The sequence below is a fragment of the Plasmodium malariae genome (genome assembly GCF_900090045.1).
Source record: "Plasmodium malariae genome assembly, chromosome: 13".
In the NCBI taxonomy this organism is placed as follows: Eukaryota; Apicomplexa; class Aconoidasida; order Haemosporida; family Plasmodiidae; genus Plasmodium; species Plasmodium malariae.
This window is the reverse complement of record NC_041787.1, coordinates 2,855,500-2,876,034: the sequence shown is the minus strand read 5'-3', so window position 1 is coordinate 2,876,034 and position 20,535 is coordinate 2,855,500. Positions and strand designations below refer to the sequence as shown.

The window sequence follows — 20,535 nt, the reverse complement described above, 5'->3', positions numbered from 1 at the left end:
TACCTTATAATATCATACATATATTAAGTTCAGAAAATGGCTTCACATAGATACGTTTAAACGATTAATCGAAATATAAGAATGAATAAATATATGTCCCATTATATGTAATAAAGGAATTAATACTAAAATTATATACATTATTTTTAAATATAGCTTTAAAGCAGTTTTATATTTTTTGCAATTTTTATTCATATGCTATTATTTACTTATATTCTTGAAGAGTTATGAATATATTTCTTGTTTATTATGTAATTTTTCTACATAAAAAATTGATAGTTAGAAAGTAAATTCTTTACTTATATATTTATTAAGTTAATAATATATTAATTGTAGTAATATTTAATAAATTTTTTCATATATATATATATATATGCTTTGTAATAATAATATTTTTATATTTGGATGCTTAAATATATATCACTCCATATATAAAATATTCCATCATTTCATTTTTATTATATATATATATATATTAATTATATAATAAATATCATAAAAATATAGGCACATATTTATTGTATAAAATATTCTATGAATAAATGTGATGATGAATGCATAAAAATTTAATGAAAATAACTTTTATATGTAAAATTCTATAATAAATATCCTTACCATATATTTATTTTAAATATTATGAATTTCTGCGAATTTCTTTATGAAAATAAGTGTGCTATGTATTATTAAAATATTTTTCGTTTTAAAAACAATAAAATTTTTTAGTATTTGAAAAACATTTTAATGTGACATTTTTATGAAAAATTGTTAAATATATAAAATACATGTATATTTATGACTGTACATAATATTTATTATCTTTTTCCTGTCAGATCCTTTAATGCAAAACAATAAAATTTAACTTTATTTGAGATTAAGGAATTTTTAGACTTCGTTTTTTAAAATAAATCGCTAATGCGGATGATATAAAACTTAAAAAAATCCTCTTATATATGTATTTTATATGTACAATATTATTTTAAAAAACATTAATAATAATACTGTTATTTTTATCCTGTCAAAAATAAGATGTCATATGGCTCTGTCATAAAGTTAAATAACAAAAAATTTGAGAAAAATTACATTGAAATTTTTTATTATTTTATACAATTAAAATATTTATTTATAAAAAATAATTACAATATATTCTTTCTTTTTTCTTGAGTAGCTATATAACATAATACAAATAATAATATAATATAAACATAAAGGAGAGAAATTTAATAGTACATTTTATTGCTTTAAAAATATTTTATTAAAGTAATAAAAATAAGATAAATAATTTCAGTATAAATATGATTTACATCTTATTACTTAAATATTTTTACACCTATAATAATATACTACAGAAAAATAACAATATATCATAAGTTAATATTCTATAATTCTCACATAGACTGTTGTACTAACTATAAAAATGTTGTATATATAGATCTAGGAATATATTATTATCCAAATTAAAGACATATAATATCATAAAAATGTTTTTAGAAATAATTTAAAATAATGATCATATATACTAATTACCCAAAAATATTTTTATTGCACAATTTAGGTAATATATATTTAGAAATAAAAAAGAATATATATCATCTTCTAAGAATAAAGAACGTACTCATGGATGATACATTTGAAATTTTGTTTTATGTTTTTTTTTTTTATATAAATATTTAGAATTTAATATATTTAAATATTAAATTGAATAAATAATGTTTAAAAAAATAAAATATAAAAAAAAAAATCGAATACAATATTAATAAATAACATATATATCTTAATATAATTGTTATATAGAATCCTAATATACATTTTAACTTTATAATTGTGGGTATCCGGTACCCAATAATATGTTATTGAATAATCTAAAATATGTATAACAAAAAAAATAAAATAAAAATACCTTTTAAAAATACTAGTAATACTTTATTTATATTGTATGATTTCAATGAAAGAAATTCCTTATTAAGGAGTAAAACAAAATATATTGCTTAATATTTCATATAGTAATATTTTAATGTTTGATATATATATATATATATATATATTAACTTGTTATTTTATATATATATAATCATATTTGTATATTCTTTTGAAACAAGTATTATTAAAGCTTTCTTATACATGTTCTTATTGAAAGAGAAAATTATTTGTAATTATAATATATATTAAATAAATGAATTTCTATATTCATATTTTATACTTTTTTTTTCTATTATAATACTCATTTTTTAATTAATTTTCTTTATTCCATTCCTTTGTAATAATATTTAGCAAATATTTCTTATGGGTATAATCATATTTCTCTTTAATAGCATTCTAATATATTTTATGTACTCCCTATCTATTACTGTTGTGTATTATTCTAATATTTTATAGGATTACACTACGGTATTCTCCATATATATAGAATTTACATATGTATAATATCCTATTGAATCTATTATTTCCTAATAAATAGAGATCTCATTTTTATAACAATGAATATCCTAGTTTTTATTATTTTCCGAAGCGTAAATAATAGAACCAATAATATTTCTTTTTATCTGTTATTCTTTATATACATTGTCTTTTGTCCAGGATTCATTCATGCAATTGTGCAGGTATAATACACTATTTTCTATATAATATTATTTTTCATATTCTTCTAGTGCTATCAAATGTACAAATATAAACAGTTATTCTAAATTTTTTTTAATATATTTCTTCATCTCTTACTTTATTCTACAATTCTTTTACATATTTTAATGGTTAATCATCTTTATTTTCCTCATTTTCATTTTTATCCAACATATTTTGATATCCCTCTGTCAATATTTTATATCAGTCCTATTTCAAATATCTTATTATAATCATGTCCTTATTTGATGTCCATTGCATGCCCGAAGCTTTTTTCCTATATAGGAATGGAACACTTCCAATTGAATTTAAGATATTCTCTTTTAATTTTTCATTGTTTTTTATGTAAGCATATTCTGTCTTCCATGCATTTTTCAAACTATATAACCAATGTTTTTTTTCTACATTTCAGAAAAATTTTTATGTCCTTCCACTCATTTGTTCCATCCAATTTTTTGTTTTTTTATTGTCATTGCTGCTTTTAATATTTTCAGTTATTAACTCACCATTTATTAAATTAAGATACGTTTAAAATTCCTCTTGCAGTAACTTCTAGGTATAATTTTAATAATTTTCCTTAAATTCCAATTTCTTATTTTTGAATTTTTCGAGTGCTTCCATATGTACTACTACAATAGTTTATGCCCTGTCCTTTTTTTAATTTGACGTATTTACATTTTTTAACATTTTATGTTCATGTAATTTTCATCCTCATAAAATATTTTACTAAACATTAATCCCTAGGTAACAAGTTCGAACAGAAACTTCAATCCAGTAGTCCATTTCTCAAACGTACTTTAATGTAATTATATCGATATATTATGTGGGATTACGATAGTTTCCTATTATTGCGCTAATTCATATACTTTTATAATTAATTCATTATTTATTTTAATTAAATATATTTTAATTATTTTTTTCAAGTATTCTGTCTTTTTAAAAATATGATATTATGCTAAAAAGAAAAGCGCTCTAAATTAATATACAATGGTTATGCATTCTTACAATGCACCACATTCAATAAAAAAATAAGTGTATTATGTATATTAACTATTTTCATTTATTTCTCAATACAATAAGAAAAGGATATCAGTTTTTATGTTATTATATTCTGATGCATGCACAATAACTATTATCATAAATAATATTATTTTTTTTAATTTATTACTAGGATAAATAAAATATATTAATGGATTCACAAAATTAAATGTCCACTATTATCATTTCAGAAGCAATAAATATTATTATATTAAATTACAATAACACAATTTAAAATGATGTTTAAATTTTAATTCTTTAAAAATTCATGTTAATGTATAAATAGATAAAATACTAAAATATATAATATACAATTAAAAATGAAAGTCTACTTAATAGATAAACAAACAGTGGACGCGGAATTTTTAATACTCCTAGAAAATAAATATAAAAATATTTTTTAAAAATAAATAATTTAAAATAAATTAAAAAAATACAATTTTATTTGCAAATATGTATATATTTTATATATTTCAATATATAAAAATAAAAAATATTTGGAATAGAACAGATAACAAGATATTTCAATTTATTATCTTTTATCAAATATATTTTGGACCGCTGAAAATAAATACATATGAAAACTATAAACACAAATATTTTTCCTGGAAAAAATGCGTTATGCTAAATATACTTATTTCTGATACAAACAATAATTTATATTATATTTTACCATATTAATATATATACATTATACACATAAAATTAAATATTTTAATAGCATACTCTGGCGTCTAATATTAACTAAAGGGGAAATAAAATAATCTTATTTTATCTAATATTTTATTATTATGTATATAAATATTCCAATTCACAATTATCCATTTGTTAATTCCACTTTTTTCTATTACATAAATTCATACATAAATAATTTAAAAATATATAAAACATAATTAACAGGACATGAAATTATAAATTTACAAAACTCTAATAACTCAAAAATATACTAAATATAACTTTTACGTCTATTTGAATTTAAAGTAGAGATACATTGTTATATTACGTCTAATCACCTCAAGCGCTCATATATACACTGCATGCAAAATGTTATATTTAACTCTTTTTTAATTAAACCTTTTATATAAATATACATTTTTCATTTATTCAATTCTATTATAAAGTATCAATTTAATAATAACTAATTGACACGTTTTTGTATAAATCAAAGTTATGTTCATTCACATTTATTACTTTTTATTTCATTAAAAAAAGTAGAATCATTTGTATCAAAATGTAAGTAGTACTTAACTTCAATTTTGCACATTTTAAAATATATGTAATCATTAATAACAATACTTTTTTCACACTTGTATACAAAACTACATAGTAGCATAAACACAAAAATGATGTTTATTACAAAACAAAATAAGATACATTTCTAAAGGAAGAGTTAATAAACGTTTAATCCTTTTTCACTGGTATGCTCATATGTGGCAGTTAAGAAAAAATAAAAATGGAAGTGGAATATATATTTATAATTCTTCTTTATAATATATATTCAAGTAATTTTTATACATTGAATTAAAATAACATTTTATGGAATCAAATTATTTAGAATATTAATTTTTTATTTAGTTACGTTTATTAATGTTCCCGCAAATTATTTTCTAAAAACAACTAACATATTTTTTGAAAAAATATGATACTGTTACACATTTATAACTAATAATTTAAAACCTTAAATAATTTATACAATCTTTAAAAATCATTTTGTTCCAAATACATATATTAATATATTTAACATAATAAACTTTATATTACATATAAATTACAATTTTATTACAAAATTATATAAATACTATTTATTTATTATATATTTTTAAGAAAAGACATCTACATTTAATTTATAAAAATATCATACTTTCTCTTTTTAATTGAATGACGAAATAATCCTATTTTACTAAAAAGAATAAAGGAAATGGAAACAAAATAAGTGCACGTTCTAATGTAATAACATGAATTTCTTACCAATTTAACACAATTATAATAAAAGCAGTTTTTTTATGAATTTTACAAAACATACATATATTTTACAAACAAAAATATAATTAAAATAATATATATTGTATGGTCGATGTATTAAATTAAACACAAAGAAAATATTAAATACAAATTTATAAAATAAATCAATCAAATTCAATAAAAGTTATAAATATATATTATTATATTTTATATAAAAACAAATATGCAAGTTCAGGTGGTATTATAAAAATAATGTAACTTCATGTACACTTCTTGCGAGCATAATATTCTTAAGAATGCTACATAACTATTTTTTGGAATTTAAAAGTTTTTTTTATAAATGAACCCTACCATTATTACAAATTTGTTACGTATATTTATTTATAGTTCTATATTTTTTAATTTTTCTACAGCTATAAAGAATGCCTAATACAACAGATAAGTATATCGCGAATATAAAACCTAAAAAAATTATAGTGACAAGATAAGAATACGTATTTCCTGAATTAATTATTTTATCTGACTTAGACACTGATATTGAATATACTAATGATACCAATAATAAAAATAAGATAGGAATTAATAATATTTTTATCTTCTTTCTATTTATGGCTTTACACTTTTCCCAATTGTTCATTTCATCGTTATTCTTTATTTTGTCAATGGAATGTAATATGCTGAATATTGTTTTTTCACAAAATACATCCGCTCTACTAGATAACGAAGAATTACTACTTTTATGCACTTTATGCCATTTTTCTCTTTTTAATTCACTTTCTTTTAATTCTTTGTTTTGTGATAATATGTCTTGTTTATTTTTAGATATATGTTCTTCATCTATCACATTATTATATCGTCCATTAAAATTTCTATTCACTGAATGATGTGCTAACTGTCGATTAGTTGTTAAGTATAAATCTCTATCTAACTTATACTTCTCATCCAATAACCCATTACAGCTCTTCTAAAGAAAAAAAAAGTAAACATATTATTTATAAGAACATATATTTCTATGCTAAAAAAATCTTATTCTTAAAGATAAAATATTCAGTAACAAAAAATAAAGTATTATACGAAATATTATTATAATACCAAATTATTGTCATAACGAATAATCCAAAATAAAAGAGTAAAGATAAAGATTTTAATAAAAATGATGGAATTGAAATTTTTTTTCATTGTATACATCATTAATTTTATTATATATTAACTAATACAAAAAATAACTATAGTTTTATATATTGAAAATGATAAAAGAAGCCATTCATATTTTATTTTTTTTTCATTTATTTAATTTATTTTAAATTTTATAAAATGAATTATTATATATATACTTCATTTATTTTTCACAAACAAATAAGAATTTTAAAATTTAGAACAATTTCAATATAGATTATTATAGAAATAAAATTGAATAAAAATAAATGATAATTGTACATAATATTTAAATTAATTATTTAATACCAAAGAGATTAAATTTTTTTTTATAAATTAGTTTAAAAAAAATATATAATACGAAGAAAATTATTAAGATGATATGAAAACAAATATTATTTATTCAGTGATAACATTTTTTCATTCATACAAAAGAATGTACTGTACGTATAAAATATATACTAATATATGTTCACACAATAATTATGAATTTTTGTGTTCCTTCTAAGAAATAATTCTTATTTTCTACATGTTTTTTTGTATTACTTTACCTTCTAGTTAAATAAATTGATTATTATTACGGTAAAAATAATAGAAAAAAAATATGAAGATAGGAAAATATATTTTTATTTTATCGTATATTCATTATTATTTAACCACAATTTTTTCTTATATAAATTTTTATATATTAAGAAAATAAAATTTTTAGTTATTAAAAAATCTATGAAATTATGTATATATTTTTAAAAGTACCATAATAATTATCATATTTTTGTATAATAATTTTTACAATTGTAAAATTTGTATCTAATTCCAAATGAAATTTATTTTTATCTAGTGTAAATTTTAAAAATGTACAAATTAGCTTTATTTTATTATTTTTTTTTTTTATTTTTTTAAAAATGTAAAGAAATATATATTTTGAAAAATATTAATATATCAGAAAAAAAACAAAACGAAGATAAAAATAAAATTAGCATATAAAACAATTTTGTGCAATCCAATAATTTCAGAAATATTTGTAGCATTTTAAGATTACAAATAAAAGCATCATTAACAATATAATTTTGGGATATACAAAAGAATAAATAAAAAAAAAAAGAAAAAATTTGTATATGAAAGATCTAGTAATTTCTTTGATGAAAAAATATAGAAATAACTTATATTGTATTGTTTTTTTATAAATAAATAAATTACAAATATGTTTTTAAACCACATGAATGTTTAAAATTTTTATATAATAAAAATTTACCTTAATATAAGAAAGGTATTTTATATTTTATTTTTTTTATTCTTTTTAGATTACAATACAGCTACTAATAAATAAAGAATTATTATAAACAAAATAATATTAAAGCGGATCATAAAAAAAAAAAAAAATATAAAGTATAACTATAAAATATATATATAATTTTCATGGAAGAAATGTTTCATTAAAATATAATAATAATGAATAATAACAAAAAAAAAAAATATATACTTTCAATTAAAAATCTCACTGCATCATATTTATTTTTTGAATACAATATTTTTCAAATATGAGGGTCTTATGTTCTTAATTTCTATGTACTCTTCTACAAGAAAAATATATGTATGTGTTATATAATTGATTAAATAATACTATTTAATATTTATGTAAATATTATTACTAAAACATGTATTAATATTATATTTTCACGCTCATTTGAATCTATAAAGAACCAAATTTAATAATGAAAATTATTCTAAAAACAGCTGCATTTGAACCTTATATATTACGCTTATTTAGTTGAACATTGTAAAAAAAATATAGTAACCTTTTTTATATATTTTATTAAAACTTCTCTAAAAAATACAAATAGTACTACGTACTTATAAATTACCAAAAAATTTAGTTCAATTTTTCACTTTCATTTTTTTTTTTAAATTATCTTAATTTATCGAAGAAATTACTAGTTATTTCAAACTATATGTATATTTTGATATCCTTAAAATGATGTTAACAATATAGACTATATATTTATAAATAAGATCGAAAAATATAACATAGGTATATATATTTATCTACTTATCATTCCATTATTTCACAAAAGAACATATTGATTCTCATTACACTTAGTGAAAAATTTCATTTATATAGATATATAATACATTTTTATAAGCGTATAACCATAAAAAATCAATGATAAAAAAAGGAATAAATTACGAAACAATATCTATTAATATACAATTTCATTTTATTAATTAATTTAAAATTTTATTGTTGTAAAAATAAAAAATATATAATGTATATTAATAAATTTTCAATATATATATATTTAATTCATTCTACTAAAATTAAACTAACACTATAATTAAGCATAATAATAGTATAGTAAATGTTTTTAAGTCCTAATTTAATTTTATATATTTAGAAATACTAATTCGTTAAACTATTATGAATAATATATATATATAAAGGACATTATTTTATCATATATTTATAACTTCACATAAGATTTCAAAAAAAAAAAGAGGTAAGTTTATATGAAAAATAATTTTACAACAAATATATTTCATGATGCACTTCTCGTAAAATATTATTTACAGAAAAATAATTAAGTTTTTTATATTTAAAAAAATAAAATACTTATATCTGTAACAATACAGCAAAATACATGAATGTAGTTCCATTAAATACAGAACAAGACACATTTATTTTTAATATAACACATACAACACATTTTCCTAATTAACTAATAATAATGATAATATATGAAAGGATAATGTAATGAATGTAGTATTTCTTGTAATTGGAATATATATGAGCACACGACTTCAATTAAATTATATGTACTTTCCTTTTAGATATATTAATTTTAACGTACATTTATTTTTTATAAAAATCTATTTTAATATACAAATATATTTATTAAGAAAAAATATTTAATTATGCTGAAAAAAAATCTTAAAATATAAAATGCAAGGTATTAAAACATTTTAATTTACCAAAAAAACTAAGTCATAATTTCTTACTTTGTTTATCAAAAAGATCACGAGAATCTATGTACAAAAATAAAAAAATAATAAACTGTAGTAACCTTTAATAAGTATATAACTAAATATGTTACTCTTATTATTCCATACTAGAAACGATTTTATAAAAAGAGACATATTATTTACTACATATTTAACTTTTTCTGAACTTAATTTTTTCATATTTCTTAGCGTTTTTATGATAATGAAAAACTCACGATATAATTGTGATACCTAATATAACGAACGGTACCATATATATTAAAATACGGAACAATTGACCTAATATGCACGCATCAGTAACTGTTGTACCACTGCACAACGTACATGTTGTCCAAGAATCCAAAATTTCCGAGTACTTCCAAAAATCAGTTATCTTTTTCAACACACTTACAAGTGTATATAATGCTCCCTCACTCTCATTCACTAATTTTTCTAAATGAGTTTTCTTCAAACCAAAGACAATAAAAAATCTTTACCTGACTATACTAATGCTAATTCTACTATGAATACTATCAAGAAATACAAAAACAGCAAGAAAGGTAAAAGAACCTGTAGTCCGCACTTTTTAAATATTATTTTTTCATAAATCCTATCACTCACTGCTTTGTTATTTTTAAGAAAATTCATATAGTCTAGTTATTTAAATATTTTTTTCTCTAAATAAAAATATTATTTTGTTTCAAATATACAAGATTTATTTTTCGTATCCTTTTTGTTCTCACTAGCATAATTTAATGTATTTCTATACGTTTGTTTTTTCTTTTTCATAATGCCTTTTTTATTATAATATATAACTTTTTTTTCGCACGCTTCATTATGTGGTATATCTTCTATAAAAACTCTAATAAAAGGATCATTATATCTCTTGCATTCTGCTAATAATCTACAATTTCTTATAACTAATTTTCTAATAAGGATGCATTTATTCCTACAGTATATATTATACATACACTGAGAAAATGAAGATAACATGTGTAATTTAAAGATAAATGATATCATCATAAAAAAATATTATTAACAAACATAAAAAATCAAATATAGGAATATGTAAAATGTGGTTAAATAATATTATTATACCAAATCATTATTAAAATGGTATATCCAAGTTGAAAGGATAAACACAAAAATTTTAATAAATAAAAGTATCGTAATATTTTGTTTATTGTTGTATAATCTTAATAATGTAATATATTAATTATGCAATCAGTTAGCGATAATAAAATACACCTTTAATGACAAAAAACAATATAATTATTTATTTAACTATTTTCTATTTTCATATTAACGAAATAAAATATATATAACTCTAGTTTTTTTACAACAAATTGACTGAAAATTAACTTTAGAAATATAATATAAAATTTTTATCTTAATGTTATATACGAAAAACTAAAATTTACTAAAATAATATAAATTGAAATATTGAAAAATATTCAAAATACATTATTTATTTATTTAATATAACAAATTAATTAAATAACTTGTTTTTTGATTACCTTTAGAATAATATATATATATATCATTTTTTAATTTTTTGATGTATTTCCTTGTTATAGTATAGAGAATTGAAATAAGACACTGCTATGCATATTAATAACATAATTTCTAATATTAAAAATGTTTTCTTATTAATGCTTATAATATTATATGCATTATACTTGGAAAAAAAATTTATAGCTAATATAATATTGATTATTATAACAATATTATAATATTAATAATAAATGTAGAAAATAATACTACTTGTAATTATATGTATTATATTATTTATAGCATTTACATTAGTTAGTACATAGGCATTTTCATTCCTATATTATCTTTTATATATTTTAAAAAACTTTTTACTAATATACAACATATCATAAGTTTAAATAAATGTTTCATGTGTATAGAAAGAGTGATTTTTTATTTTTCTATAATTATTCTTGATAATTATAATTTTTATTGAAGTTTAAATTATATCATTATTTCTAAAAGAAATGCTTCTAAGTGAATGTATCTAATTACTACTCCTTTTAATTAAATGTATATATATATATATAAGTATTAGAAAATAAAAGAATTATAACTTTTATAATATGTGCAAATATCAGAATAACCTAAATTAGAAAATAGGTTTATATAATTTTACGAACAATAAAAATAAAAGAAATTATTGTTTCATTCATTTACTTCAGTATATATATTATAGCAATATTTATAAAATATAATTAAATCAAAATTACTTATATAAAAAAATAAATTAATAAATATTGGTATCTTACTACTTAATGGAAAAGAAGAGTACTACACAAAATTAATAATTCCATACTTTTAATTACTACTAAAATTAAATTAACATGTATATATATTGACTATTTCTTAGAAGTAGCCCGAGAACTGACCTTTGAAAAATAAATTAAAAATTAATATTATACTTATTCATTGCATATGAAAAAAATTCTTATTTTTTTACTTTTATTTTATTAAGAAAATATAAATTATAAAAACGAAAGATTTACTAATAGTTAATATAAATTCTATGTATATTTACATATTCCTAAAATAAAATGAAAACTTAAAACATTTATAGACAACATTAAGATATATCTCCAATACATAAATGAATACCTATACATGATGAAACTGTTGTATAAAATATAGTTTTGTTTTAATTTTTTTTAATGTCGATTTAAATTTTTGTAGATATATGTCACATTTTTTGAAATTCACTTCTATACGTATATAAAAAAAAGGATTTGTGCATACTATCTTTTAATATGTTATTAAATTTAATTCATTTATTTAATATTTTAATGACATAATAATTAAAAAACATTATACTATATTTACATATAAATTTTCAGTTTAATATAAATTTAATTAAATATTTTAATTATTAATTAACACAATAATAAAGAACAATAATAAATTGATAAATATTTATAATTTTTTACTTAACTGTAATGATATATAATCCCAATTTAGAAAATAATTATAGATGATATATATTTAACATGTCTATTCTTTCAATATTTATAAATTCATTCTTTTATGATGCAAAAAAACAAAATTTATAATAGATATATTTAAAGGGTAAATCGAAATTAGTGGTTTTATAATTTTATACTTAATAATTATAAATAGAACCTAATAATTACTATATAATTTATATAAATATATTTTATTTATTATTACTAAAAGTAAATTTTTTAAAACTAAGAGTTCATTTATTTTCGTTATTTTCTATTTTTTTTTTTTCCAAAAATAAAAAAATTTATATCATCGACTAAAATATGCATATTTAAAAAAAAAAAAAATATATAAATGTAAACATTGTATACAAATACCTTTAATAATTATGATAATTTAAAAGAATTTTAAATAAAATTACCTACGATGTAAGATATTATCGTTACGAAATGTTAAGGATAATATATTATAATTTAGAAAAATATTCGATATATAGTTTTTTTTTTGAATATTCTATAAATGAAAGAAACATTGGTTTATATTTTATTTATATATAAATTATTACTACTCAAAATAATATATTGTATTAAAAAAATGATACAAATCTAAATGAAATAAATTAGATTTTTATGAAATAAACATAAAAAAAACAAAAATATTATATATTAAATATGTTTTTTTATTAGGCAATAGTAAATTCTTATTAATATGACAAATTATATTACTGTTCTAAAAAATAAATTATAAATTAAAATAAAAATCATATTATATTTTTAATTATACCATGTGATTCATACTATCCTGTGGCACTGACATTAAAATAAGATAATTATTTTTTTATTTTATGCTTTTATATACATGTTGGATATATATTTATATATATTATAAATATAATGTATTTCGAAACATAATTGGTTCATAGCTGTAACATATTCCATTATTTCACTTACTCTTAATTTTCGAATATTACAAATTTCCATTTATACAAAAAAATATAAAAGCGTATTTTAATTAATAGGCTGTATATTATGAGAAATACATAATGATACGAATTATTTATAAATATAACTTTTTATTTAATAAATGATTTTCGTATACTCATGTAACTAATTGAGATGTTTATTTTTAGCAAAACTTATTTTTTCCTATATATTTTTTTTCATTTTTATATCCAATAAAAATATTAGCGGCATTTTAAATTAATTGCTCATATTTATACAAATATACGTATCTTATATAAATTATTTAAGCCCATTCTCGATATATTTAAGTTCTTACTAAATAAATATATATATCGTAAATGATTATTATTATTATTAAATGCATACATATATATATATAAAACATCATTTACACAGTTTAAAAAAATATTATATAAAACAAATAGGAAGATAATATATAAGAATATATTAAAATTTTATAATTCGCATTAATCATCTTACTGTATATCAAAACATTTAAGTATATCTTGGTGATTTTATAATGGTTACATATTTTCTGAATATACATCTACGGTGTATTATTAGTAAGAGTACTATATGTTGTTTTAAACTATGTAATAAATAACTTTTTGCTGAAATATATTATGCTTAAAAATAAAGCTAACTCTTCTTTTTGATTACATCCTATTTTAAAGCTCTAGTAAAATTATGTGAATGTTACATGGCATATACTAGCAAAAATTAAAACTTTATAATGTGTCTTTTTTAAACAAAGAAACATGATTAATAATATCAAAAGTGTTTCAGCAAGTAATATTTGTAAATCACATAAATGTATTTTATTATAAACATTTTAATTAAATTTTGGTCTTTTTTATTTTTATCTTTATAGCACGGTATATCCAATGCACAATTTTAAAAATATATTTTCTACATTTTCTGAAGGATTTTAAAGTATAACTTATTTTTTCAGTAATAAATCTATTCCGATTTACAGCCCTTAATTTGTGTTTTAATTTTTTATATTTTTATTTAATTTTTTCCTTATATCTTTTAATTTAACTAGTTTTATATTCTTTAAATTATTATTTTATATAATCTTTTCTAATGTAGGTTTATTTTTCCTATTTATTTTTTTCTTGCTTTTCTTCGTTTTCTTTATTTCCATATTAAACATATTCAGATGTATGCTTTTTCAAAATTGCATTTTTTGCTTCATTTTCCCTTATGTATTTTTCTATTAATATAATATTTTTGTAATCTATTGAAAAGTTCCTATTGTTCCCCTGGTTTATCGTTTTTCTAATCTGGAAATAAAAATAAGACTTAAAAATATATTTTATAAATTCATAATGTGTTTTACCTAATAATAGGAAAATTTTGCTTACAAAAATTAAGCAAACAGCAGCAAAAAAACAAAAAATAATAAACAAAAAGAAAAAAACAAAGTATAAATATTTTAATTATACTATATCATATTATTATTACATTGACAACTTCATTTACAATGGACAAACTAAAAAAATTTTATGATTAGAAGGAACTTAATTTTTTTTTTCGTGACATTTTTCCATATTACACATAAATTTAGTATAAAAGAAACTGTTCATTATTATGATCATAATTCTATTTAATTAAGACTCTTTATTTAAACTCTTCTAACATTTTAATTTATAGATATTAATTATTTAACTATATATACATATATATATATATATGTACACATTGTGTTTTAAATGATAACATAAAGAAGACAAATACAATAATTATATAGTAATATTTCTTTATATTTTTACTTAATATCTCTTAATATATTTTTAATATAATCTATATAAATTAGTGTAGGAACCAATCCAAAATTTACTAGAAAGTTTATTTTTCTATAATACATAATTTCTGGAATAAAAAAATTACCTTTATACATAAAAAATAAAAAACATAAATAAAAAAAAAATTCAGCTAAAATTAAAAAATATATATTTTAAAAATTTTATTTTCATGTCTATTTTGTTTTGTTTTGTTTTATTTTTTTTCCGAATTAAACCATTATTTTTGAAATACAAGGATATCACTATTTCTACTAATATTTGATGTGACTATAGTATAATGTTATAATTCCTCTACAAACAAAATGATTAATCCATCGAAATAATACAACTAAAGAACATTTTCTACTTATTTCTGGTGTAAATATTACATGGAATACTCATATTTTTAAAGAATATTTAAAAGATAAATAAAATTAAATTATTTATTAAATATATTAATCATTTCTATTTTATATATATTAAATAGCATACGATCATAATAAAAGATTTCTTTTTAGATGTCTATTTTAGAAATCAAGCATAATTGTATCCATTTTATTATTTTCTTCTTTGTTTTATTTTATTTTATTTTATTTTTCTTTATAAATAAAGAAATACATGCACATACATAAAACTGTGAATTTTAGTTTTTTTTAATATTAAACTAATTATTCTATAATTAACAAATACATAAACTTAATAAAATAATATAAAATGGTAAGCGTAGAATAATTAAAAAATTAACAATGACACTTATTCTTTTTTTTCTTTTTACATACCACTATACAAAGATAAGTACTTTCACTATAAATTTCTTTAATAAAAAAGAATAGATATTAATTTGATATATATAATATCAAATATTTTATTCACATTTTTTTTATTAATTATATATATATATATAAAATAAATATAAAGTAAAATGGGAAATATTCTTTTAGTTTTTTTTTTTATCGTGAACATGTCCATCAGCATCACATTACATATAATAGCACAATTCGAAATTTTATTTGTTCTTTTATTTTGAAGCCTTCTTAATTTTAACTTTATAAAATTTTATTTTTAAATTTTTTTTATAAAATATAAATATTATTTTATATACGTTATAGTAAACATATATCAAAAGCTAAAAACAAATAATAATAAATAAATAAAATATTTCATATAAATCCAAAATAAAACTCTTTCATTATACTCTTTTTTTTTTTTTCTGCTAATTTTCATCTTATTTAATAAAAAATCATTATTCAAAGATTTTGTTGTAATACATTTAAACAATATGCCACTTTACCAATATTTTTAAATGTAGTCTTCGAAATGAAAAAATAAATATAATATTAAGTCAAAACAAATAACCTTAGTGCATGAAGAATAACAGCTTGAAATAAAAAAAAATAATGTACGCAAATAATACTAGTAAAATGTTAAAAATTAAAATGTATACTTTTAATAATCAAATTTTATTTTAATTATTATTGTTTTTAATTTATCATATATTATTTATTATTGAAACTTTTATAAAATAAGGTATAATAACCACTCAAATATTATTGTTTTAATATACATTTTTATAACTATATTATTGGAATTATTGATTTAAAATATAAATGTACATTATCCGCATAAATTACAGCAAGAATGAAGTTATTATAATAAATAAAATTTTCATATATCTTATATAATATAAATATATAACTATGTATATGTAAAATAATAATATTTTTTATCAACTAAGCATTTAATAATTATGTTATATCAAATTATATCAAAATATAATACTATAATATATAATATAAATGTAAGTATAATATATTATAATTTTGTTACTGCTGTATATATTTCCTCTCTTTTTTAATTAATAATTTTTATAAAAAATATTTTAAAAAATAATTACAAGATAGTAGATAATCTCTAAAAACATTTTACAGTATATTTTTTAACAATACACCTAAATATAACTGTTCTAAGAATATTTTCTGAATATATTCTAATACATATTTTATTTTTAGAATTTTTTCTCGTATTATATCCTCATTAAAGCAATATTTTATCAATATATATTATGTATATAAATATATAACTGTTTTTCGAAATGAAATTTTGTATGGTATTTTATAATATTAACACAATTATTTCTGTAACGTGCTCATTAAATACATATTTATTTGTTTTATTTGAATAATATTGATACTATTTTAATTATAGCTTTTACGAAAATATTTTTTTTAATCATAACTTTTTTATTGTACTTCATTTACTACATTTATATTTATTTTAAAAATAAATCTAAAGAATTGTTATATCGACAAAATAGAAAAGAGTTGAGTATAGTTCCAAGTTATTCGTGTACTTATTTTTTTTTGAAAAATATTAAATATATCAAGTAAAATATTATATAATCTTTTACAACTTCAAAAATATCCATTATAAAACAAAATACTAAAATGATCATCTTTCTTATTAGAGCCTTTATTTTTTCCTGTCTAATATGGATATTCAAATATTCTGACGAGGTATCATAGTTATTATACTTAAATTTTTTGCTTTTTCTTTTTTATTTTATGTTTTTACATGAGAGGAATATTTTATTCATATAATATATAAATATACATTTTTTAAATATTTAATATGAACTTATATTTTTAGTCAAATATCTGCGATAAAACTCGGAACAAGGAATTGAACAGAAATAACATATTAAATATTAAATATAGCAGATTGTTAAGCACTGAAATAAGTGCATCGCTGGAAGATAAACATAAATGTTTAAAAGAAAAAATATATGATTTAAAAGGAAAAAGTACTGCATCATTTAAAAAAAAACCATATGCATTAAAGCAAAATAACCTTTTTCAAGAAGAAGATAATGAATCAATATACGATGATAATACGTATCAAGAAGAATTGAATTATTTTATGCCACGTATAAAACCTCAAAAACTTGGAGCTTCTAACGTTAAGCATAATTTAAAAAAAAAATCTTCTACATTAAAACATTATAATAATATTCAGAACAATAAAAACCTACACAAATCTTTAAAAAAGTTATACTCAGAGAATGATTCATCTTTAGACAACATCAGCTCAAGTAATAAACGTAATCGTATTATTAATGAAGATAAAACTGGTGTTAGTTATAAATATAATAATAAACATCCAATAATATATGGAATTTTCTTTATCCCTATTATGACTTTTGGAGTGCTGCTTTTTCCGGTAACTTTGCTTATTATTTGGTATTTTAATAACCGAAAACGCCAAAAATAATTATGTCTCTTACTATTTCATATTATAATCCATTATATATTTGTATTACTAGTAAAATTGTTTTCATATTTCATTCTGCTTCCTTGGAGAATACAACTGTTTTAAATTATTATATATAAAACTATCTCATAAATTAATCTAAGTCTAATAAAAAGTGAGAAACAATTATTCATTGTAAAAATTTAATTCTATAAATTTATTTTAGCAATTTTAAAGAAAATATAATTTTATATATTCATTTGTAAAAAAATTCATGCCACCAATACAATTATCTAATGTATATGAATTTTTTATATTTTTTTGCATTTATTATTAAAAAATAGTCCTCATTTAATTTTATATTTCCTGTAATATAGGTATATATTCTGTACTTTAATTTTCAGTTTAAATTATTAAACGTTTAAAATATAATTAAAAATTTACTTTCTAGCGATATATATATATATATATATATATATATATATATACTTTAATAAATTTTGCTTATTTTTCATATTATGACGTTTACATATTTAATATATACAATTAAAAATATTTATATAAAGTATAATATTACATTTCAAAATATTATAATCATATCTACACAAGTTAAATAGTAAAATATTTACAAATTATGTAATATTCACTTTAATAATCAGTTTTTATATAATTCAGTATATCCTTTATATGGAGATAGCTATAATTTTTCTATGTATAGATTCATGTTTTGCTTTAAAATAAAAAAAACTTAAAAAATTTCCCTTTCTTATTTCTAATATTAATTAGAGAAGGCGTAAGTAGAACATATATTTATAGCAATTCGCATCATTAGTGAAATTCGAATAATTTTTAAAGAATTGTTTTATTATTATCAACTAGTCTAAAATGTTCTGTTAAATATGTATAAGAAATACATTAGGTGATCATGTTCATATAGTGTTATATAAAGTGTATATCTGTTCTACATTTACTTAAGTTATTCACTGCTTAGATGATAAAATAATTAAGGAATGACATATATATATATATGTATATTAAAGCATTTAAACGAAAGCTATATAATAGGTATATACAAACTGAATAATTTAAATATATTTACTATTTATTCAAATATTATTAATTAATTTTGGCTTAAATATTGGAAAGCATATTTTTTATATACTCCTAAGAACTGTGCTATTCTTTTGATGCTTCACTAATAGTATATTAAATATGTTGAATATTTTATGCAGTTTGCTATGATTATCAAATTAGCAACAATAAAAGACTTATTTTTTTAATAATGTGTGTTAGTTATTTTATTCTTTAAGGAGTATCCTTATTTTTTTTAAAATTACTTTTTGGATTGAGTTATTTCTTTAACTTTTTCTAGTGAGTGTAATGTATATATATTAACATCGTCTAAATAAACATATTAGAGAATTTTAATTACGGGAATGATTAATGGACTATTAGTTAATTATTCTTCAAGTGTTTTGACTTTTGTATTTATCCTTACATACAGAATTTTTCATTCCATCTGTACATACACAAAAAATTAGTTAATAAGCATGATGTAATATATCCCCTGTACTGTTTATCAATTTGCTTGTCCAATATTCTATAGAATTTTAAATTTAGGATGATAACATATATATATATATATTAATTTTAAATTAATATTTTTTTGTGAATAAATATTTTGCAAGAAATGTATGGATGTCTATTTCGCGCTTCGTATTCCCTGTAGGTATTAATAAGTAAAATACATTATATATATTATTAGTGATATTCTACAATATAAGAAGTTAATAAACTAATAAATTTAACACTTTTGAGATAAT

General features: G+C 18.1%; 2 protein-coding genes and 2 pseudogenes across 2 annotated transcripts, besides 2 other annotated features; 1 reads left to right on the top strand and 3 right to left on the bottom strand.

Moving 5' to 3' along the window:
* Positions 1 to 2,354: 2,354 nt before the first annotated feature.
* Positions 2,355 to 3,333, bottom strand: PmUG01_13065700 (annotated as a pseudogene).
* Positions 2,355 to 3,333: a sequence feature (STP1 protein, exon 2, pseudogene).
* A 2,647-nt stretch (positions 3,334 to 5,980) lies between these two features.
* On the bottom strand, positions 5,981 to 6,792 carry PmUG01_13065600 (Plasmodium exported protein, unknown function; the record flags this gene model as incomplete). The annotated part of the gene is made up of 2 exons (XM_029007631.1): positions 5,981 to 6,577; positions 6,706 to 6,792. The coding sequence occupies 2 exons, from the start codon at positions 6,790 to 6,792 to the stop codon at positions 5,981 to 5,983; spliced, it is 684 nt and encodes a 227-aa protein (XP_028864001.1).
* Positions 6,793 to 9,916: 3,124 nt separating this feature from the next.
* On the bottom strand, positions 9,917 to 10,716 carry PmUG01_13065500 (annotated as a pseudogene).
* Positions 9,917 to 10,716: a sequence feature (fam-l protein, pseudogene).
* A 7,194-nt stretch (positions 10,717 to 17,910) lies between these two features.
* PmUG01_13065400 (Plasmodium exported protein, unknown function) lies at positions 17,911 to 18,733 on the top strand (the record flags this gene model as incomplete). The annotated part of the gene is made up of 2 exons (XM_029007630.1): positions 17,911 to 17,979; positions 18,113 to 18,733. The coding sequence occupies 2 exons, from the start codon at positions 17,911 to 17,913 to the stop codon at positions 18,731 to 18,733; spliced, it is 690 nt and encodes a 229-aa protein (XP_028864000.1).
* Positions 18,734 to 20,535: the final 1,802 nt, after the last annotated feature.